Consider the following 24,874-nt stretch of genomic DNA (forward strand, 5'->3'; position numbering starts at 1 on the left):
TATTAAATAAGAAAAATATAGCTATCAATCAAGAATGGTATAATCTTGTAAAGTCCGAAATAAATTAGTACTATTTCTAAATCCATGCAGGACTCCAGCCATAAGACCGAACACAATTCGGAATAAGGCCAAAATAGGTACTCAAATGGTATTAGTGCTGTCTAAATCGCTATAAGTCCTAAATATGTCGGAATAGGATCTAAAAGATCGGGATCAGGCCTAAACAACACTTAAACTAACCCCAAACCACACCCCTAAGTACATCACCAACTCCCCTAATAATTTTAACACTAACCCATGTTCTAACCCCACCCATTACCCACCAATAACCCCAAACAGGACTAAAAATCCGGTGCCAAAACAGCGACGCCCTGACGGCGCCGGTCAGACTAGGGCGTCCAAACAAAGTCACCAAAAGGGCCGATGCCAGACCGATGGCTCATGATTGTCCCATACCCTCTACCCATAGGTTCGGGCGTTATTTTGGTCATTTAGGCCTTATTCCGATGAATTTAGGCCTTATTCCGATGAATTTAGGCCTTATACCGGTGAATTCAGGCCTTATTCCGATGAATTTAGGCCTTATACCGGTGGATTTAGGACTTATTCCGACGATTTTGATTTTATGCTGTACTGGAAATTACTGCGTATTTGGCTTTATTAGGTCATTAGTCTTAATACTATGGTTTTAAAGATTTTTCTGCTTTAGGTATTGCTGCTTTTTAGGTCTTATTGTGTGTTCCAACAATACTTATTAAACCATGGCGTAATATTTTGGTACAGTACAGATACACACTAAGAGGTCTAATTAAACAGCGTGGGTACATTCAGCAATCAGCAATCTAAGCGTCTCGACCGTATCCGTGACAACTTGGTTAAATATTAGTAAAGAAATCACGCGTTGCCACAGAAGCCTGCAGCCTACCAGTACCACGAACTGCAGCGCTGTGGATTCTCAAGTTAGGGTTTAGTCTTTTCTGATCATTTCTACAATAATTTGCATGGTGTTTTTTTCTTAATATGTAAACTCTTAGAAAAGTATCATTAACATTTTGGAGCTGATTAACATATATGACGCATAATAGCTAAAGGTTGTAGTTAGACGTACATTAAAATCACAGCCCATGCAGAAGCAGTTGAAAATGATGTTGAAAATGAATAAAGAGTTATTCGAAACGTCCAAAATGATACCTACTTCTGTATGGGCTTTGATATTCTTATTACGTCTTACTACAACCTCCAACCATTATGCTCCAAGGTTTGAAACAACTTATGAAGTATCAATAGCGAGCTCGACGTTATTTTAATGTAAAAGCAACAGGTTTCATAAGCTAGCTAATATAAACACCTCTGCTAACTTTTATAAATATAAGCAACTTTTTTCAACTGAAAAGTAAGTGAATATGTACAGATGTACGAAAACAAAAAACATTAAAAATTGAGCCATAGATAACTAAGCTTCAATATAATGTTGGCTTATTTTTCCTATTAAAATGCATAAACAGGTACGAGTATAGTAATCTTATTACAAATATTTAGAAAATAGGTGCTTCATTTAGTAAACGTCAAGTGTCATTACAAAATTTGTAATCCAGGCGATGGTATCTGACGCAAGTGACGTACTTTGGGTTGCCACTCACAAGAGGGCGTACTTTGGTGACGTCACAATACTCGTGCCGAAAACATGGAACAGTGGAAACTACGGAGTCGCACGCGGACAAGTTTACGAAAATGTAAGACAAAACCATTTAACACATTTGCAAAAATAGATATAAGAATATAAAATCTTAAAAGATATTGCTTGTGTCAAATCAGTTTATGGTTTTAGATATCAGAGAAAAGACAAAGCGATTTGACATAATTACAAAAAAACACGTATAAGATATTTAATTATTGCTGGATGTATGAAATCAGTCTATGGTTTTATACATCAGAGATGTCAGAAATGCCGAATTAGTTTTATGGTTCATCTGTTCAATAGTAGCATAGTAAAAGCCTATGTGAGTGCCTTCTGAAAGGCTATTAGCGAAATCAATAGGACTTATCAGAATTGTTTTGCAAGAAAGAAAACGCTTACAAATTGATCTTGGAGTGAGGTACAACTTAATTGCTTGTTAACATACAATCATGCTTAGGTTCGGTAAATTACTTCCAAAGACAGCAGGTGTAGTATCACCAGCAAAGCAAGCCGTTATAGTTGGCTGTACGACTTGAAAAGGCCTAGATCAAAGAATATACACAGTGTGTATAATGAAAGGTTCAACTCCCTTGTACATGCTATTTCACATATAACAATTTTTGTTTTTATTTGTAATTTTGTCTTACATGTACTTAAATAATTTTTTTTAGAAAATATTTTCAATAAATTTATTCCATAATAATTACAGGCCGACGTGATAATAGCTGATGCCAACCCAGAATACGGGGAAACCCCTTACACGCTACAGTACGGGCAGTGTGGCGAGCCTGGAAGTTACATTCATCTTACTCCACAATATCTTAAAGATGACACCTTCGTCAACGACTTTGGGCCAAGAGGTGAGAAATTAAACACAAGTACATTTTGACGATGGTTGCTCGTAACTCTTATGTGCAAACATTAAAGTATTTGACGTACTTCTGCATGGGCCTTGATATATAGGTTGAATGACATACTTGAGCCATTATTATAATATTTGTTTTAAACCTTCACAAGATAGCACCTTTATTTATGCATGGGCTTTGTTATTTATTCTACGTCCAACTACAACCTTCAGCCATTATTTTCAGATATATTCGAAGCGTTACCAAAATGCTTCTTAGTTCTTTGTGAGGTTTGCGAAGCAATAATAAAGAATATCTCGCACTATTGAATTATAGGGTTACTCTTATTTTCAACACTTAGATTCGTTCTTAATTCATGTCAACATAGTGAAGAAAAGGTGGTTTCAACCGGTATGGTCAGCCTAATATTGCGCTATAAAAATGTTGGTGGCCGATAGCTGTTAAGGTTCAACCACCTTGTGCAAACATTAATGTATTTGACCTACTTCAGTATAAACGTATGACGACAAATTCCATTAGAAACGTTCAAAATGATTCCTACTTCTGTATGGGCTTTGTTATTCATTCTACGTCCAACTATATCTTCCAGCCATTATCTTACGATTTATTAGAAAAGTTCAAAATGCCCCCTAATTCTGTATGGGCTTTCATACTTTAACTATTCGTCTAACGACAACCTCACGCCATTAAGCTCCAAAATCCTAAAGAAACTTGCGGTTTTTAGACTACCTAAAAGTGAAATTGACTCTTTCATTCGAAATGTTCACGAAATGCTATACTTAATTCTTTTGTTGGCTTTGTTATTCCTTTCACGTCCAACTATAACCCACAGCCGCCTTGCTTCAAAGGGTTGCTCTTATTTTTGCCATAACATACTCTATGTCCCACATTTATTCTAACTTCAGGCAAGACAAAATTGACATCACAGATTTTCTGTTTTTTTAGGTAAGGTATTTGTCCACGAGTGGGCGCATCTCCGTTGGGGAGTTTACGACGAGTCTCCGAAAGAAGGTTATGAGGCGTTTTACTACGACAGCAATCAATATGTTCAAGCAACAAGGTTGGTTTTGCGAATCACCGGTTAATGGCTTTAACAGTTTTGATGTAAAGTAAACCATACATACTTAATAAAATAATATATTGTTTCAAATATTCCTAATGGGATGTCCAACTATTTCATTCCAAAACCAGATTTTTTGGAAGTGTAAAAACATGCTATTTCGCTTCAAAATTTTTTTAGCACTAATTTTTGTGGCTTTCTGTCATTCGTTGGCCAACATAGTCGCAAAATTTGCATTTGTTGTTTACCAGAGGAGCTGCTTTTATTTATTATTACTATGCCTGGTAGCAACAGTTACATATTTGTCCCCAAGGCTTATGGTTTATAGAAAGAGTGAATCAAGCTTATCTTGGCATAATTTGTAAGCGTCTTGGCTCTTCTCACCCATTTTTCTTTCATAGAAAACGCCATGTTAGATCGCAAACCATTTCTGGAATGCTTTAATTCATTTAGCACCTGATTGGTACCGCAACACTATCAGGGCTGCGGATTCCGTTTAAAACAACCCTACTCCTTGGTCCCGAGACCGAGCCCGACTTCATTCAAATTAACCTACTTCCTAGGGGTTTCCACGATTGCATGCTATCCCACCTTTACAATTTACAGTTTGTGGTCTTATATATTTTTAATTAATTTTTTTTGTTGCGTGTGCGGGCGTAGGACTCGGGTCTCGAGTAGTCTTAAACATCCCTAGTGGGGTCCCATACCCGGTTATTGAGTACTGATAATACTCTTGGTACGGGTATCGGTTCCGATCCGATGTTAGCGGACATCCCTAGTTCACAGGTTATTTTCCTAGAGTGTAAAAAGACTAAATGTTGTTTATTTATTTCAAGGTGTCCAATTGGCTTAATCGGGCAAAAATTTGTTATTGAAAATGACGAAGAACGGCTGTGTAAGAACAACCCGCAAACGGGCTTACCAGAAGATGATTGTGTGTTTTATCCATATGACGATCAAAGTGTCAACACGTCTCTTATGTCGCACCATTTCCATAAAGACGTAAGTTCATGTTTATATGAAGGCTGCGAAGTCGACCTAAAATAACCAGGGCACAAATCCAGCCAAAGCCCATAGGCCAGGCTTTAAATCCATAGCCCTTTATTAATCCCATCTCTAATTTATCCCAAGTTTTTAACATTGAACCCAAACAATAGTTTTGCAAAAATATGGTCTAACATGATTATCCATAAGACCGAGATAAGAACTAACATAGGAACAATACCTGTTAGTCATAATAACGTCTAAATAAGAATAAGTAAATGTTCAAAATCAGGCCTATAGCACATTTTACCTAACCCCAAAGCCCAAGTACATCCCTAAATCCCCTAATAATTTTAAGGATTTGGATTTATTTATCAAGCAAGGCCAGGTTAGAAAGTCAACTAGCATGAGGTGAGCTTCGAACTCACGACCTCAGACATACGGCGACCGTCGCTCTACCAACTGAGAGGGAGCAGGTTGGAAAATAACCATTACACTACTGCCTGCTGCATCCTGTTTCTAAAACTAACATGTGATGAGATTCGAACTCACAACCTCCGTTATACCGGGGACCATCGCTCTACCAACTGAGCAACATAGGTTCAAAGGGGAGCTTTTCAACAGGTTGAAAAACAACTACAGCGCCATTGCCTGCTGCATCCTGTTCGTACACACAACCTCAATTAAAGGGGATAAACAGCCTGTATTTTCAGTTGTATTTATACATATAACAGACAGATATGTGAACAATTGCAGGTAATCCACTTCTGCGACGACTCATTAGACACAAACGGCCACAACAGCGAGGCACCGAACGAACACAACCGACTTTGTGATCAAAAGAGCACTTGGGCTGTCATTAAACAGTCGCCTGACTTCGCTGGTGGAGCGAACCAACCAAGTTCTAACTTACAACCTCCAGCCACAAACATAAACGTGGTTAAAGCTGTTGAATATTCCAAGTTTGTTCTTGTTCTGGATACTTCGGGAAGCATGGATTTTGGGGTATACGCTAACTTTGTTTTACAATAGTGCTTTTACATTCATAGATACACTAAATGCACTGATCTGTAATGTAGCATGAAAATTCCGGAGCCTACTTGGTCGAGTAAACAAGTTTTATGTCCCGATATCATCTTATGTAGATTCAGTGCAAACTTAAGCCAGATTTGGCAAGCGTAATTTTTCTTTCATGAAGATAAAGTTCAGTAGAAAAGTTGTCGAATGTAAATTTAAGCTAAATTCTGATTATTTTTAGTTAAAATTTTGACTTAACGACAATTTACATCACTACAGTTTTGGTTTCAAAGTTATTTATATTTTCTTCGCTTAAATAATATCAAGTTAATAAAGTTCTACAAATTTACCTAACAGTTATCCGGCCCTTTAAGAAAACAGTTTGTTAACCCGTGCTTTAGACCACTAAAATCCGACACAGTTCAAGTCACTTACTTTATCTTTAGTAATTTTCCTTCAGTAACTGGTTCCCTACATTATTTAGTCACCATAGGTCTGCAAAAATCCAACTATAACTGCGTTAGCAAAACTTCAGATAAAACAAGGAAGTTCAATGTATTAGGAGACACTTAAAGTTACTTACGACCCACGCTTCTTGACCGCTGCGCCAGGGAACGTTGCCAGGTGCGCCACGTGAAAAAAAAATCGAAAATAAAAACCACATATGTTTTTTTATCATTTTGTATTTTCTCGTTCGGCTGAGAAATTCACGTCACGGTTGAATAAAGATAAAACAATTATGAGACCTATAATTTCAAACATGCAAAAAATACTGGTCTAACTAAATTATAAGATCTCGCTTTGCTCGCTATGTGGGCCAGGTTTTTAAGAGTCTACAGGTCGCCCCTTTCCACTGGTTTCTTTGATAGAATTAGTTGGTTAACTTTTTGACGCTACAGTATCCAACGAGACTCGAAGAAATGAAAACTGCTGCGAGTTTATTCGTCAGTCAATTTCTTCCTGACGGAACAAAAGTTGGCATCGTGGAGTTTAACTTCGACGCAATCGACAAAATAGACTTGGTTGTGATTGATGACTACAGAGATCACTTGGTGAATATCATAAGCAGTTTAAACGGAAATGGTGGGACGTGCATTGGGTGCGGAATTAGAAACGCAATACAGGTAAAGTTATAGCAAAAGTAAAGGTGTTTAAAATAACAAAAAATCGGACCTTTCCCGAATTCTTATGGTAATTTTATAATCTTAAAACGTTTCAGTTTTTTAATACATCAAGCCCTAGAGTTAGACAAACAAGTTATTGCTGGCTGTTATCCCACTAAACCATAATTTATAAAGCGAGGTGAAAATATGTAAATAATTGTTTAAATCCGACAATAAGACTCGCAATTTTGAACAAATTTGGTGTTAATTTCAAACGTTTACACAATAACCTCGACGTGGTAACTTTAAAAATGTTTTCAATAATAATTTATTTCCAGTAGAAGTTTCTGATTTTATGAAAAAATACTCGAAGACAGTAAAAATGTTGTTCAATTCAAAATATAGATTTGACATCTGGTTTACGTAAAAATCTAAACAGTAAAACAAAAACTATCTTGGCTTCTTTCTTGCGTACTGACAACAACCATTTAAACTGAAATAGTATGACCTTTTCTAAGCAGTTTTTAAACTCAGTTTTAAAGATTATATATAATTGTTAAAAATTGCCATTCAAGTCTAATTTTGATAAAAAAGCACAACTGTTAGGTGTTTAGCAACCTTGTAATTAGATGCTTGAGAAAGATGGGTCAGCGGCTGGAGGTCATATGATCGTGCTATCAGATGGAGAGGAAACAACAGCTCCTTATGTTTCTCAATTGGCAAACGACGTACTTAATAAGGTAAACTATTGTAACTAACAAAATCCCAAGAGATAGCTGACTAGTTAGACATACAACCTCACTCAAAATTTACAGCTCTTTTTTTCAAAGAACAATGTCGATTTCGTTTGCTTTAGTTCGATTTATTATTACTAACTCAGACTCTGATACTATCACTTTTAACGATATATATAGAATGATATTTTTCTGCCAATTACAAGGTGCTTTACTTCGCAGTTAACAAAGTGAGAATTGCGGCTCTTTGTATCTAATGAGTTTGTTACCTCTTCGCTAGTTGTTCGAAAACATATGGTCGAATGTTTTTATAATTTCAGGGAGTATTTGTCGACACGATATTCTTCGGAGGTCAAACCAACATCGTGATTAACCAGGATCTTCAGGAATTGTGTGAAGACAGTGGGGGAGTTTGGTTCTTCAACGAGGACCTTGACCTCATAGCTCTTATGGAAAGCTTTAAAAATTTGGCAAACACTGGAGATGGCGATGTGTACAATGAAGTTTTTCAGGTAATGTATAAACTACAATTAAATGATTTTGCATCATAGATATAGCCCTTTTTACAAAAGTAACATTACAACTAGTTAAGATTAAAAAGTAATTTCAACTCGAAGATTTTTTCGTTTCCGGTGATAATAAAACTCATATTTTGCCCAACAATGAATCGTAGATAAATAAATACGACGCATTTTCCTTGATATCTTTGCTTTAAATAATGGTTTGTTTTGCAGTTGTACAGTCATTCCTTCTTACTTCAATCCACATTCATTAAAACCAAAGAGGTCAATTTCCTCGCTGCTGCAAACCCCAAAACAACCGTAAACACGGTTTATATTGATTCAACGATTGGCAACAACACTGTGTTTACCTTCACTTGGTCACAAGGCGATCCTCCTTACATTACGTTGTCTGAACCTGACGGAGCGATGTATTGCTCAGAAGCAAGCCTAAATTGCGATATAATGGCTCATGTCGACTCTAGTTTAAGGTTGATGATGTTTACAATAGAAGGAATGTCAAAGGTATAACACTGATATCAAATAAAATATGTTTTTTTAAATACTGATGATTCTCTTTATTATTAATCCATATCCAATTTACATTTACAACCTAACATAGAAAACTTAAATATAAATGCTTTTACCTTTTAGGTCGGCAGTTGGCAATTCCAGATTTACGCCACTCAACCTTTTTCACAAAAGGTTGACGTCATAGTGACGTCAATGGCGTCAGATCGTGACGTCGAACCGATGGTTGTTGAATCCGGAATGTCGGAAATTGACGCGAAAAATCTGGAGCCCATCGTTGTTTATGGAAAGGTTTGAATTAATTGAGTTTGACTTTGGATTTGCTCACAGGATTAAACACGTGTGCAACCACGATTTTTTGACACAAGTTTAAAATGTTTTATTATATCAAGTTATAGGCTTGTTTTGTAATGACGCGTTTTAAAACAGGATAAGGTTGCCCCAGTTTTCCTTTATTTTCTTAGTTTTTCTTCACTTGAAAAATATTGAGCACCACTGACATAGAATCAATACTGCCAATGGAGCGTAATGGTTGGAGGTTGTAGTACGTAATAAGAATAGCAGAGCCCATACACAAGTAGATATCATCTTGAACGTTTCGAATAACTCTTTATTCAGTTTATCAAGATGATAACGTAACGTTCAAGATGATAACTACTTCTGTATGGGCTTTGGTATGCTTATTACGTAATACATTGTTTTACTAAAATCTCCTTTTAAAAATTAATACTTTTTTAATCTTATTACACACTTGATGCAAGCTGCCTTTGAGTGGCAGAACACTCTTGACACGCTATTAATTGTTTCATACATGAGCCTACTTCAACCAACCTATGACCAACGCAGAGACTCCATGAACAACCTCAAAGTAGCATTTCGCCATATGCCACTTGTCTGAAGCACTTGGTGTAATAGACTTTACTTATAATTATGTGTACTTAACCACCCACGTGGTGATAATTGCGTACGACGGTGGATATTACGTGCAGTCTCACATGTTTAATGTATATTATCAGGCCAAAAACACTAAACAACCGTTACATGGCTTAATCTTAATTACTCTTGAGTTTAATCAAACAAAATGGATTTTATTCGCGTGGAGCAAAGGTTCTTTTTGAAAGTCAAGTTATCGTGATCTGCATGAAAATATAAATATACACGAATCAAGTTAGTACAGTACCTTTCATGTTAGCACTAGTTTATACACGATTTTTGTTATGCACTGCGAATGCAAGGCGAAAATAAAATTAGCTACAAAAACGTTTTGGATACTTTTATTTAGCCAAAATCAAATTATAGAAGCAGTCAATAACAATTGATCTTGCCAACGACAACAAATTAACTTGGAGATAAGGATAAATAAGAGCGACAGTCGAGAGGAGCGTCCGATAAATTCGGATCGCAGCCGAAATTCGACTTTAAGTGATAGTATCGGTTTAATTTTGCTGACAAAACGCCAAAACGTTCCAAAAATGAGCTTTAATGTTTCGTCGAAAAGAATACACTCATCTTATAACTGCAAGTCTCAAGCGTTATTTCATTTTTTAACTGACAATCCACGTTATATATCTATATACAATGCATTGAAAATATCCGTCCTAGTCTTAAATCAATGTTTGGTTAATGTCTGCATAAACACAACTTGATGTGGACAGAGCAAATATTGCATTAAACCTTTGATCGAGAGGATTTTCTTATCTTTTCGTTTATTAAGTAAAGGTTATCTTTAGTTCAGCCAACATTGGAACAATCTTTTTTTTTTACCGTTTTTTTTGTTTTTTTTCCCTCGTTTTACTAATTTTTGTTTTATCAGTTGAAGTGGCTAAATTTGAAAAGTCGTAATTTTAAAACTTGTTTGACATGCTGCATTTATTATAGTGTTTTAAAACTTCGTTTAAAATCACTTATATCTGGGTAAATGCGTGACGTAAATATTTGGGGTTTTGTTAGTAGTAGAATGTACATCACCACAACCTAAAATCAGTTATATTTAAGCTCGTACTATTCGTAAATAATATAGTTTAGACTTTCTTGTCTCAGTCAAAATCAGTCACTATAGGTTCTAGTTTATAAAAGAGAAATATATTTCGCCAATCACGGCATCATCAGTCTCTTAATTCGAATGAATCTAAACTATATTGCTACAATTCGAAGTCATGGCGTCATTAACGTGCATTGGGGCGAGGAGATATCTTCTTTTTTACAAATTCAGTTTGTATTCGTAAATAATTAAGTTTTGATTAATATTATCACTTTATTCTAATCAAATCTTGAAAAACGCAGGTAACACAAGGCCATACCCCGGTTCTAGGAGCAGATGTTATGGCGACAATAACTTTGCCGAGTGGAACAAAAACTGAACTGGAACTTTTCGATTCAGGCGCGGGTGAGTTTACTACAAGAGATAATTCAAGTGTTATGCAAAAAGATACTATTGAAATTAGATTTTGAATTTGCGCACTATAAAAAAACAGTACATATTGAGAGGATACGGATATCCTTTCCTATTTTGCTTCTTAATATCATAAGCAGTTAGGATTTTTGGTGATTAACAACAAATGCAATTAACAACGCAACCATGTGTAATTAAGTCGAAGAAGTTATTAGATTCGCCAACGCAATAAGTATGTGGGTGACGTTTTGACTCAATAATTTTTTTACGACCATACAGCATTTCAATAAAATATTATTAAATTCGTCTTAAAAATCTTTTAGCACCTGACGTGAGGAAAGACGACGGAGTTTATTCCCGATACTTCACAACATTCGTTCAGACTGGGAGATACGCTGTTCAGGTAGATAAAATCAAGAGTGTTCTTAGCCAAAGTGTTAAACCTTTTTTGGCCACGCAACACCTAATTCAAAAGAATTAATTTGCTACTAGTTAATTTGTGTTTGTTAAGTGAAAAATCAATTATAAAGCCCTTACTCCAATTATTTGGGTTAGTATATAAAGCAGAAAAAATGCATCTTATGGCAGCCGCACTTGCAAAAAATGTAAAAAACCTGAAAGGCACTCGCATACTATTCGTATGTGTATAACAGATTGAGAACTAATGATGTTAAAGTAAAATAGTTGAAGTGTAGGATTTATTAAACAAATATGAAATACGGTTTAGGTTCAAATATCTGGTGCTGGAAATACAACGAGGCTTGCTCAGCACAAATCAGGAAAATCGACAGCCTTGTATAACGCTGGGCTCATTAATACGGATGGTGAGAAATTAGAACAAACAGTACGTAACTGTCTTGTAAATAAACAATGTTGACTTTGTGCTTATCTTACCTTGTACCTCGTATCGGTTGCACAACAGCGCATTAAAAATTCATAAAAATAAAAAAGGTGAAATCTTTCTAAACAATATGTACGAAGCACTTTTGAAAAATTTCGGTTTTGCTGTTTTAAGCGAAGGTCATCAAAAAAATCCGTGATTACTGGTCTTAAGTATGGTAGTTATCATTAAGGTACTATATTACCAAAAACTACGATGTAAAAAAAAGACTAATTGTTTTGGTTGTTATCGCAACGCAATGAAAATGCGGCGGAGTCGAAATCGAAAATTTCAAAGTAACTTATACATATATTTACCCAAAACATGGTCCACAAACTTGCAAAAATAAATATACAGGTACACTTGAAGTAAATCCAAAGGGTCCTACTTTACCTGGTCTTAACAGTGATGAGAATGGGGTGAGCACATCAGACCTTGATCCTTTCACGAGGGTCGTTTCGCCAGGAGGATTTTCTTATGATGGGTGAGAAACCTAAGAAATAAACTGTTTTATTTCATACCATAATAACGCGCTAATTGTTGTCTGATTTCCTTAGAAGCTTTACTTTTTCACTTGGATGTGCCCCAAACCTATTTGTTTCATTAATTTAATATGACATCTATGTGATGAACATAAGTTCCACAAGTTAAAATCCTGTATTTTTTTGCGTTTCAGGTCTTGCTAACCATGCATTTTACCCTTGTGATGTTTAGCTGCAGTTTGTTTTCCTTCTAAAGTAGCGTACACGAAATGACATTGAGTTGATTATTTATTAAATGACATTAAGATCTGACGTTTCTACCCAGATTAGTGGTTGATCATTGTAGTTTAAGGACAATGATCTTATTTTTATAACCTTCATGCCTTAATTTGAGGTTTTCTCTTCAAAACGTTTCCACCCACAGCTGTGGATGATTCTTTTGGTTTAGCTGTGGGTGATTCTTTTGGTTTAGGGTATAAAAACTCGATTTTTTATAGTCTTATTGGCTTTATTTGAATCTTTTCTGTTGATATTCCCACTCAGAGCTGTGGTTGATCCTTCTGTGGATGTCCTTCCTCCGGGAAAAGTGATTGATCTTGTTGCCAAGCAGCTTGACGTCAATGATCTTTCAAGAGGAGTCAGACTAACATTTTCCGCTCCAGGAGACGATTACGATGTTGGAACAGGTAAAAATATAATATGGTTGGTATGCTATGGTTATTTGTCATTGTAAAGTGTTTAATAATCTTAAAATAATAAAAATAAAAAAACAAATTTTAGCGCCATACCGCGATACATAGTTTCCTTAAAATTGGTAACACATTAAAAAATTTTGCTTATCGTCTATCAAAGTAACAAAACAACGAAATTATTATATTTATGTTGTAGAAATAAGTCGTACTTATAACTTGGAACCCAGCAAAATCCATTCAGCATGATTTATAGTTATGCTAACAAAACAAAATAAAAAAACAATCATTAAAGCAAAAAACGTTCAAGTTGTAATACAGTTTTTCAGCATTAAATTTATTTTCTTTAGCATCTTACTATGAGATCCGATACAGCTACGACGGAACAAAAGATTTGTCAGATTACTTTGATTCTTGTATTCTTGTGACCAAAGACATGTTGATTGAAGGAGACGTATTTAATCCAGTTGGCTCAGGATTCCAGGAAAATCTTGTTGTTTCTTTAAACAACATTCCCGATGAAGACACAAGGTAAACATAAATGTTTTTTTCTAGATTGGCTGTATGGCAATCAGCCTGAAAAATAGCCCGGTTTTTCTTATGTGACAACTAGGGATGTCCGATAATATCGGATCGGAGTTCGATATTAATGCCAAGTGGTAGTATTAGTAATTATCCAATAATAAGGTGCTATCGGTACTGGTCCGATACTACTTTTCTATGCGCCTTTCAAGTGGGACTTTGTGATTTAACGTAGCGATTCAACCTTGAAAGATTATTTAGAATTTTCTGTCGAATAACAGAATCTGCCTAAATCAAAATGCTGAAAACAAACGATTCTGGTTGCACATCAATGATGAAGCAGGCGGGTTTAATTGCAAGTCTCATTAAACTAATTTGCCTCGACCAATCAACCTTACTATTACTTCAAGGTATTGTTGTAGTCTGATTACAAATCCACACAGTTTTTGTTGGCTGGTGTTGAGCTGGCCAGCCAGAAGCCGGCAAGCAACACAACCGCTTACTGTATTAACTAGACAAGACTGGTTATATTGATATAAGCTTTCGCATATATAAGTTGAAAGTTTGCATAAAAGAGGAAAGGCAACACCAAAAAGCGGAAATGGTTTATAACCCGGAGCCTTTTTGGCAGCCGGGAACTTTAATAATAACGCGTTCACACAGGTGAAATGCTTTTATCTGTTACGGAAATATGTGTCACGATATAACATTTATCATGTGTGAAACAGCCGAATGCTCTGTTCTCAGAATGACAGCGAGTGTTTGGTAAAAGCGTGAAAAAGTGACAAATCATAAATCGTAACATATTTGATAAATACACAATACAATAAATTCCAAATTATCCACTAATTATTACTTATAACGCTACAATGATAAAGATTAAACTAAGTACAGAATTTAGTACACCGAAATCAGTTTATAAGAATTCCAAAGCCTCGAATCGAAACGTTTAAAATGATACCAACTTCTGTATGGGTTTTAAAATTCTTATTACGTCTTACTACAACCTCCAACCATTATGCTCCGAATATCAGTTTGTTTAGAAAAATAAAAAAAACAATAAAAATAGATTTTCGGTTTACTAAGTTCTGCTCTTGAATGGTAAATTTAAAAAACTAGTAGACTGTCAACCTGGAGCTAACTTAATCTCTTAGTGCTAAATCAATTTTCGGCTTAATAACCTAGAAAATAAATTTTTAATTCTTCCAATTTCATCTGATTCGCTTGCTTGCGTATAGTAATGACGTAATCTGGTTTTGGGTCAGATCGCGGCTCGTTTTGTCCAAAATATCGGGCACTGGTGTCGTAATAAAATGCCAAGTATCGGACATTCCGTGTAAAAGTTCACTTAAAATCGAAATACACGCCTAGTATGAAAAGTGATCCTACATTTTCACTGGATATTTACAAGAAAACTTATAGAAACATGTAAGTGAGATAAGAAGTGTGTGAATTGAACATTTTATTTTTTTGTATACTTTTTATTTTTTTTTGTAAACTTTTTTACATCTGCATCTGGTTTATCAGGTGACACTTCTAGTTTTTTTAAAGTAGGCTACTTCCAAGTTTTTTACGTGATAAATATTCTCAAAATAGATATACCAGTGTCCTGCATAGAAAGTATTTCCTTTATTTCTGTGATGTGTTGCTAAAAATATAAGAACTTTACATGGAAATTTCTGAATACAAGTAATCAAGTATATTAAAAAGTTGTTAACATGAAAAGTTTAACCCGTATTTTTGACCTATATGTGTTTTTTAAATCAGCATCTGGTTTGCGTTGCGAGCCTACGACGAAAGTAACCAAGAAAGTCCAACATCCAACATAGCGATGACACACGTGTTCGTTGAACCCTTCGTTGTAGCAACCACAGAACCAGCAACTACATGCCCAGCTAACGTTTGCGAAGGTAAGGTTTTATAAGCTAGAATTTAACCACAGTGGCACTTTATTGAATCTTAAGTTCATACAGCTACAATCTGCTTGAAACTTTTATCCACAGGTTTTTAATGTTTGATTTTAATGACCGCTACGAAATTTTAATGGAATTTTTTAATGCTGACAGTATACATTTTATAAAACAAGCGTAGAAATAAGCGTTACAGAACCCATTCACAAGTTTAACTACGCATTCTCTATGCTGTTCGTACAGAAGTAGGCTAATTTTTTTCCCAATAGGCTGGGTTATCAATCGTAGTTGAACGTCACCTTCACTAACAGTTGATTCAATTCTTCCGCTCTCTCTACGCTAAACACAATCAATGTTATTACGTATACTCAATGTTGAAAACTAGTCATTTGAAATACCTTAAGTTCCAGTCTAGTCATTTGTAAAGTAACTCTAAGTCAAGTCTTAATCAAATCATCCTTATAGCAAGTCAACTCTAAGTCCTCGTCATAAAAATAAGTCGTTAAACTAATAAAGTTGATAAATTGTACGATTATGAGCAATACCGTAACAAAAAATTAATCATAGCAATCAAATTGTTTTATGTGCAAAAATTAAGATAGGTAACCAAAAATTGCTCAATGGAAACACCTATATAGCCCAAGTCATTTGTCCAAAAACCTAAGTCAAGTTAAGTTATTTAAAAACTATTGCACTTAAGGTAATGCATTGAGTCATTACAACACTCTGTATACTTATAATTGGATAGAAAACAACTGTCCTGATGTATGTTTCGCCCCTAATCCTCGTCCAAAATTTGGGTCACTTTTTTGCAAACTGATCTTCACAGTCTCAGTGGGGAAACAAGTCGAGAAAGAACCATACCATCAGTGCCTGCTGGAGCCAAATAGTTAATCTAGCCGTAAGTGAGATTCGAACTCAAAACATCTAACCTTTCGGGACCGCCTGCTGTTTTGTACGTAAATCTTGTCCGCCGTGGGATTCGAACTCGCGACCTCGGCTATATCGGGTGTAATTTTTCTGGAATTAATACCGACGAATGTTCACAGTTTAAAATCAATATTTTGTTCTTTAGAAGTGGAAGCTGCGCTGGCCACGTTTCACATAGTCGCCATTGTACTCGCCTCGACTACCGTGCTTTTTGGTGAGTTGATTCGCATTCAGGAAAATAAATGCCTAAACAGCAACTAAAACGGGCGATTTCACTTAGCTTGTCCCTATAAAATATATCGGTGTACATAAAACAAAAAGTTGTACATAAAAAAAAAGTATTTGCCTTGTCAGCGTTTCTTAACCAGGTATGGTTGCAGCCCCAAGGGGTGCGAGAACTGTTCCTAGGGGATGCGGGGATGCTGAATCAGTCAAAGAAAATGTATTACTGTAATTTATTTCTTGGCTCAGTTTAATGTAAAATTTTGGTATTGTGTTCCTGTAATATTAGTTACTTGTATAAAAATTAAATTACTATGGTTTTGTTATTTAAGCAATTCTAAAAGGGGTGCGAGAATTGGTTGTTGATTTAAAAGGGGTACTGTAAGGAAAATATTAAGAACCACTGTGCCTTGTTATATGTGTCATACATTTAAGTGGCAAAGTTAGTAACAATTCTTAAATTCGTGACACTTGACAAAGTTAAAATGTTACGGTGAAATATTTGTTACGGTTTGTATTAAAAAACGCAATTTATCAAAATAAATATTATTAATGTACATTTTATCTTTTCAGTTTGAGCTGGCTAGGGATGTATGCTAAACTATGCACCTCATGCCAATTTTTTCACAATCTTAACGCATGTATATATCTATACACAACGACTATCATTATAAGGTACTACACCAGTGATTCTCAACCGCGGCTCTCAGAGCCGCATGCGGCTCTCAACTGTACATTTTGCGGCTCTCACTAACGGAGTGAAAAATTAGTTAGCAGTAGCAGAATTGCAACAAAGGAAGTAAGAGAAACCAAAAGTGAATGAAGTTGATCCGCAAGGATCCCGAGTACGAAGTACTAATGTTCCGGGCTACTTCCGTCCGGCTCTTTAAAATAATTTTGTGGTTTGTGACGTCATAATATATTTAGTCTTGATCGACAAGCTATGGCAATAAGAAATAGCTGTTTCAACAGTGCTAATTAGTTAGCCTAGGCTAGCGTAATGTATATTTGTTGTTTTCTTGTTGCTTTCTTAATGTTTTTTAATTACACGCCTACTGTTGTTTTTTATGCGGCTCCTCGCGAACTTAAGTTTTGAAATGCGGCTCTGGCTCTAAAAAAGGTTGAGAATCACTGTACTACACCATATAGCACAGCGATTTTAAAGATACTCTTTGTCTTTGTTATTCAGGTTGTGCATTTGCGGTTATGTTGGCGAAATACCGCGAACTCAAGAGTGTGACCGTTTTCCCATTGCCATCTGAATATGATATGTCTACCAGCAAAGCTTGATCCAAAGAAATGTACAAAAGCAGTTCTACCGCGTATCGACATTTTAAGGGCTCCTATAAATTTGCTTTATTTGCAATTCTTTGCAATGTATTTAACTCTGTGCAAAATCTACAAAAATTGGTTTTGTGAGTTTGTTTATCGTTGTGTAGAACTAATTTTCGAACAACGGTTTAACCATAAATAGTCGGGTACCATGAACCTGTAGCGTCATAAGTAATAATTAATGTATAATCACATGTAATGTAATTTATCGTATTGCGTATTTTCAAATGTGTCGCAGTTGCACTTTTTCTGGCGCTGTTATGCGCTTTTTGATGTGACGTCATTTAAAAAAAAAAAAATTTAAAAACTTTTTTTTTACTTTTTTTATGTTAAAAAACTTTTTAGCATGCAGAAATCGCAAAAACACCGCTTACCAAAAAAATTCCGGCCAGAGTGGTGAGATATTAATCACTTCCGCAAGCCCAACCATTTAACTCTCATACTGTAAACATTTTATACCAGTTGGTCGCCAGTCAATACACGGGACGGTTGTGTTGCTTGCCGGCTTCTGGCCGGCTTGCTAAACACCAGCCAACAAAAACTGTGTGGATTTGTAATCAGACTCAGACAATCTACCTTGAAGGAGTGAGGTTGATTCATTAAGCATAAAGACAATTAGTGATTCTCATAATCAACCCGCTTGCTTCAAACCTCGTTTACTAAAACAAAGCCGTAAAGCAAGTTTAAAACACATTGAAAAACAAAGTGCTGCATAGAAATCGTATAATAATAAAGCACCGATTAAAAACGGTTTTGTTCGGGAAGAAAATAAATGAAAAAGCTCCTCTAAAATATCGTTAAGTCCCATAGCATTTAATGCGTTTTAAACTATGTTTTTTCAACTTGAGTTTCATCCAAGTTATTAATAACACTTGTCGGTAGCTAGGCGCCTGACAAACAAACATGTTACTAGTTTACGATGTAGATTGCGGAGACAATAAACCTGTATGAAGTGACATCACTTGTATTGTGAAAACCACTTTCTGTTCCATCGCAGCTTTAACTATAAGTCAAACAAGTTTTACGGTAACTCAAATACCGACGCAAGGAAAGTGCAGTTTAAAGTAAGTGGCACAAACTGGGATATCGGTTTTACAGCACAGGTGCCTTTAGGAAGCATAGAATGTAACTTTGCATATTAATATAAAAAAAAAGTATGAAATATATTCTTTCTTGTGTAATCCACTTTTAGCAAAATAAAAAACGTTAGCCTAACGAAAAATGTTGAAGACAAGATTCTATTGTAATGAAATTATATGTGATTTGCCGTTAGTGTGTTGCAACAGGTTGTTTACCAAAGACAGTAATATGGCTTCGGGTGGAGTTCTGTTTGCGCAAAATAAATGCATTTATGGTCACGTATCTGTTACGTCATCAGCTAAAATCATTTGCAAGCCAAACAACGTGTGAGCTCTTAATAAAAAGTAAATGACCATTAAAGTATTGCAGAACTTAAATTAACCAGGACAGATAATAATTACTGCATTGTGCTAATCTATTCTTTTGTATAACACACTCATGGGAATTTCGTTATTTTATGAGTAATTTTAGACTAAAAAGTTGACGAAATGAATAAAATTACTTGTTTAGCGATTGTTGTTTTTGTTGCCGCCCGCGTTTGCGATTGCTTTACAGATGAAGCTGGGAAAAGTTTTAACCCGCTTACCACCACTTATGAAACTACTGCCTTCGTTATCGGTTTGTAACCGACATTTGACGTAAAATTGCCCTAATCTAGTCTAAGTTATTTTAACAGAACTCTTATTGAATGTTCTTTAAATATTCACATTAGTATTATTTTTTGCTCATATTAGGATTTATGTCTATTTCACTACTGCCTTTTGTATCACTCTTGTCAGGTGTTAAAATCCCGATGTTTTAACCGATTTATGATAAATCTAAATTAAAGGATAACATATCGTCCGCAATAATCAAGTAATCCTAGGCTGCAACAACGTTTTATTCACTACCCCAAGTAGTGATGTAGGTAATAAGAAACCACTCCAACTAAAACAATAAAACAACTTTGCAGTGCCCGAGGTATTTAGCGGCAGTGGAAGTGGAAGTGAAAGTACGACGGAGTCCGAAACCGCCACGGATAGAGCCAACGCAGGTGGAAATGCATTTTAACCTTAGATGTAGCGAGGTGGAAACGAAATTCGCCCAATTATTCTTTATCAATGCAACAAGTGCAAAGATAAAGCTCGTTTAAAAGAATAAACAAATATTTTTATTTAAAAGCTGTTAAACACGATTTAAATTTGTTTAAAACGAATAAGATGTTAAAAATGAATAAAGAGTTATTTTAAACTTTCAAAATGATACCTACTTTTGACTTTCAAATTTTTACTACGTCTTATTACCACCTCCGACATTATGGTCCAATATTTTAATTTTGTTCAATTTTTTTTATTAATCAGGAACGTTAGACAGAAAATATTTGTATTTGTGACCATTATTAAACGTGTATATAGAAGTTAATGTCCGGAAATAGCGTTTTTTTTGCCCTAGTGATTTCGCTGTGAATTTTCAATTTTACAACCTCCTAAACTATCAGTATGGCGAATGTTAGCAAGTTAAAAACGTTAGTTGTTAATGTAGGGTACCATGCGTTGTAAATAAGCAGCTTGGCTTAAAAACAGGATACTATTTCACTGTTTTGTCAAACTTTACCACCAAATTTACCAGTGATGATGTTAAAAATAAATAAGGAGATATTTGAAACGTTTAAAATTTACTTAAGTCTTGATGGGCTTGATATTCTCACTACGTTCCAGTTTTACGTTTAAACTACGCCACTACTAATACCTTTTGTGTTAAGATCTGGAAGAGAAGTTGAAGACGTTTGAGACGGCGACGATCGCCTTATCTGTGGTTTGTGGCTTACAAGGTAAGTTTGATGATTCCGCAAATAAACATCAGGGTATATAAATACCTGGAATTCTGTGAAACATGCTTAGTTTTTTAGAGACAAAACGTTTCTATACTGGTATTAAAGCATTAAAAATTACACAAACATTTGCTGAAAGCCTATATGCTAATGAATTTTATGATAATATTTTGTGTTCCGAATTTAAGTGCACATTTTAAAGTAAACGTGTGGACCAAATTCACCTTCAAAACAGTCAAACTAAGTTAAACAAATCAAACGTCAAAAGCATTCGTCGATATATAACACAAAGCAACGCTGAACACGAAACCCACGATAATACGACTATTCCGGATGGCTTTAAGCTGGATAAAAACCTTTCTAAATCCACCTTCAAACCGGGTAGTATCTGTGACGTCTTTTCAGTTTTCTATCCGCTCGTTTGTTATAATTGTGTGTGCAGCAGTAATAAAAATAAATGAGACTGCGATTTGCGATTTTTTTAGAAGAGTAAGCCTATGTTTTCTAAAAAGTATAGTTGATATATTTCGGTTATACGCGTAACTATAAGGGAGTAAAATAAATACCATTTTGCTTTTACCGGGATCACTTGGTTAACCTAAGAACAGCATCAACAAAACGCATTTTAAGTATTTTTTCTAACTTTCAGTGTGCGGACTGGTCGGTTGCGGTGTAATGATCTACAGGCTGCAACGTCATCGCCATTTCGGCCAATCAACGGTCGGCAACGTTTATGACGCACAACTGGAGCAATCTGGTCTCAAAGAGGCTTACGTGACCACAAGTGAAAACCAACAAGGGGGAGAAAATCAAGCCAACAGCTTCGATAAATCGGAGGCAAGTGATCGTGATCAACATGATCGGGAACAAGAAGAAGATTAAAAAAATGATGAAGCTTCTACCAAAAAAACGACGATAAAGATGAGTGAGATTTTGGAAAATTGGAGTCTCCCTGTTTGAAACTAAATGCAGTGTACAAACTTTATTATAGGCTATATTGTGGTATAAAACGTACCCGTAGAGATGTTTTTTCGTTAGTAATTCCCAGTGCTGCGAAGTCGTTTAAAAATAAACCGAATTCCTGATAAATCAGTTTTAAAAAGTTTTTTGGTGACAATAGCAGTATCTTTCACTTATCCTGCCCTTTATGAAAAAACTTTGATGATCTCTCAGCTAAGCCAAAATAGAAAGTAAAAGAAATAAAATACACTATATAGTGAATATTTTTTTTGGTGGCTTGTTGTGGCGTACCGGTACATGACAACTTTCCATAGCGCACCAGTTTACCACAACGCATTAAACAATCACGTGACATCATAGAAATCATATGATAATAAAGCATCGATTAAAAACAGTTTAAACCTTTGGAAACAAAATAAAAACTAATCCTCTAAATATATCTTAATGTCTCATTGCAGATATTGTGTTTAAACTTTAAAGTGTGATTTTCGCGTTGTGCTTTAAGTTATTTATAACCTTTTAGAAGCTATATAGTTGGCCAACAAATGGGCGTTTTACGAATTTACGACGTAGATTGCGTAAAAACAAACCCATACAAAGTGACACCACTTGGGTTGTGTTAACGACTTTCTGTTTTCCGTCGCAACTTGTGCGTTAAGTCAAATAACAACGCAAGCACGGCTCAGTTTAAAGAGAGTGTTCCAAGCTGTTGGATGCCTTATAGCAAGCTTAGAATGTGAAACAGTACGCTTTGTTGCCAACATTTTAATTTTAACAAGATTGAGAGAATAAAACAAAGATTTTGAGAAAAAAACAATTTGAAGTTATTAAGAAGTATATGTGCCAGCTTGGGTAAACTTACTAGATTTTTATCTTGCCTGAAAATAATGCACTTTATACCAGTAATGTGCTTTGCTTTGGTTTACATAATGTTTGAAGCAGATTTAGGCCTAGTAGTCAGTTTTATTAAAGTAATAAAAAAAAAGCAAACGAGCAATATTTGTAACAAGAAAGACATTAAAAAATCCGGTTTCCTAGCTAAGCCGTCCTTTAAAACAAAACTTTATCGGATTTAACTGGAAATATTAGAAAAACAACCAAAATATAATACTCCTTAATAGTACTTAGGTCTGCTGCAACATAATTGCCACTTGTCCGTGCCGTTAAGTTTAGTATTGGCGCAGACCACTTAAATTAATCAACCAATATTTAAGCCATATAGTTAGTTACCAACAAGAGATAACAAATAAAGTGTTCTGAATACATAAATACAATCACAGACTGTTACAAAATTCAGCGATTAGGCTACATGATTTTTTTGCGCATGTTATACTTCATTTTGCAGAGGTTTCTTTGGTTTTCTTCATAATTTAAATTTAAAGAGAAGGCAAAATAGGCCAAATGGAGAAATTAGCTTACGTTGCACTTTTTGTTTTGATTCTGGCCAACTCTTGTGATTCTACTACAATTGTGCCACTAACGAATACCACTTATGTTACTACAGACGGCAACACAGGTTTGTAACAGAACAAATAAAATACTATGTTTATCACTTACTCATTTGTATTTCACCAATGTTTGTGATTCTATTTTATGTGTTGAACGATTGACTGCCATTGACGAAACAGCAAGCACCACGTCAGGTTTGTAAAGAAATTAATATAACTTAACTTAAGTATATAGAATTACGTGAAGTGCGATATGTCCGAGGTCGTAAGTTCGAACCTCACTGCAGACTAGTTTTTTTTCTAGCCTGTCTGGCTTGCAACATGGATCGACAGATTCGATTAGTCTGCAATGGCTTTTCGGTGTACTATGACATCTAAGCCATTATCGCTGGTCAAAAAGCAGCTTCAAAAAGACTAGATTACAGTTGTTGTACAAATATGTGTGTGCATCGTTCATTGCAAAATACCTTGTTAAGTAGTTTTAATTTTGATTTCGACCAATGTTGTGATTCTATTTCAGATGTTGTATCAACGACTGATTTTGGTGAAAATACCACAGGTTGGTAACGAAATTGGTTATACCACTTATTTAACGTTGATTATGGCTAACGTCTGCGCCCCTAATATTTCAGTTCCAGCAACACTCACCACTGTTCCTATAACTACAGCTGACTCAACAGGTCAGGAACGAAATGTGAATAAAATAAACTTGTTTAGAATTATTTGTTTGAATTATAGGCAACATTGGGTTTGTTTTTATTTCAATGCAGATCAATCGACTTCTGTTCCTGAAAGTACAGACCAATCAACAGGTGGGGAACGGAATATGAATAAAATAACTTGTTCAGTACTATTTACTTTAATTCTGGCCTACGTTTTAGATTCTGTTTCGGTCGCAGATCCATCGACAACCGTTCATGAAACTACAGATTTTACAACAGGTAGGTAATAAGGAAAAATGCATGTGTAAGTGGAAATATCTAATAAAATGTCGTTTTTAATGCAATGCTTGAATTTTGGGAAGAAAACGTACGGCTGTGCGATCCGGTACTGAATAACCTCATTCCTGTATTTAAAATAAGAAAATTTAAAGATGAAATACAGAAACGTCGTCTTAACTTCGTTAAAATATAAAATGGTTTATCGCTAAGGAGTTTGTATTTTTCACTTTCTGTTGAGTATTACAATGCATTACAGTGAATCAGTATTATAGTGCAAGCAATTTTCAACATATTCACTATATTAAAAATGAATAAAGATTTGTTTGAAACGTTTAAAATGCTACTAACTTCTGTGTGGGCTTTGATATTCTTACTACTACAAACTACAAAGCTTAAATGCAAGCAATCCAATTCTAAATAATAAAATTGACTTGTATCTAAATTAATTTGCTATTTTAGGCCCCATCTTGGTTTGACATTACCTACTCTATAAAATAGATTTTGTGAAACAGCATAGAACGCCTATTTAGAAATTATGTGTAATGTTACAGAGGTTACAGCTAGCGGGGATGGAAGTACAACTGAGGAGTCATCAGTTATCACGTCACAACCAACAACGCCGGAAACGACCACAAAGGGAAACACAGGTGAGAAAGTATCTGGGCACTGTATGGTGTACAACTCAGGGGTTACCAAACGTTTCACAAAAAGTCAAATAACTGTACTCCCTGACCATCACGGACCAGCAAGCTGTTAGAATTTACCATCGCGGGAAGGATATCAAATTTTTGTGTTAAATAATG

At 35.3% G+C, this 24,874-nt stretch overlaps 1 protein-coding gene across 1 annotated transcript; it reads left to right on the top strand.

Annotated features, from left to right (window-relative positions):
- Window positions 1–1,493: 1,493 nt before the first annotated feature.
- Window positions 1,494–21,604, top strand: LOC146170381 (calcium-activated chloride channel regulator 1-like). The gene is made up of 22 exons (XM_083388603.1): window positions 1,494–1,505; window positions 1,596–1,733; window positions 2,388–2,538; window positions 3,490–3,604; window positions 4,441–4,606; window positions 5,345–5,593; window positions 6,505–6,729; window positions 7,338–7,448; window positions 7,763–7,954; window positions 8,177–8,467; window positions 8,597–8,764; window positions 10,757–10,859; window positions 11,189–11,268; window positions 11,593–11,689; window positions 12,103–12,229; window positions 12,771–12,913; window positions 13,267–13,447; window positions 15,206–15,348; window positions 16,424–16,492; window positions 19,865–19,945; window positions 20,654–20,722; window positions 21,372–21,604. The coding sequence occupies exons 1-22, from the start codon at window positions 1,494–1,496 to the stop codon at window positions 21,602–21,604; spliced, it is 3,144 nt and encodes a 1,047-aa protein (XP_083244729.1).
- The last annotated feature ends 3,270 nt before the right edge of the window (window positions 21,605–24,874 follow it).

This window comes from Ascidiella aspersa, chromosome 1 (genome assembly GCF_963924565.1).
Source record: "Ascidiella aspersa chromosome 1, kaAscAspe10.2, whole genome shotgun sequence".
Lineage (NCBI taxonomy): Eukaryota > Metazoa > Chordata > Ascidiacea > Phlebobranchia > Ascidiidae > Ascidiella > Ascidiella aspersa.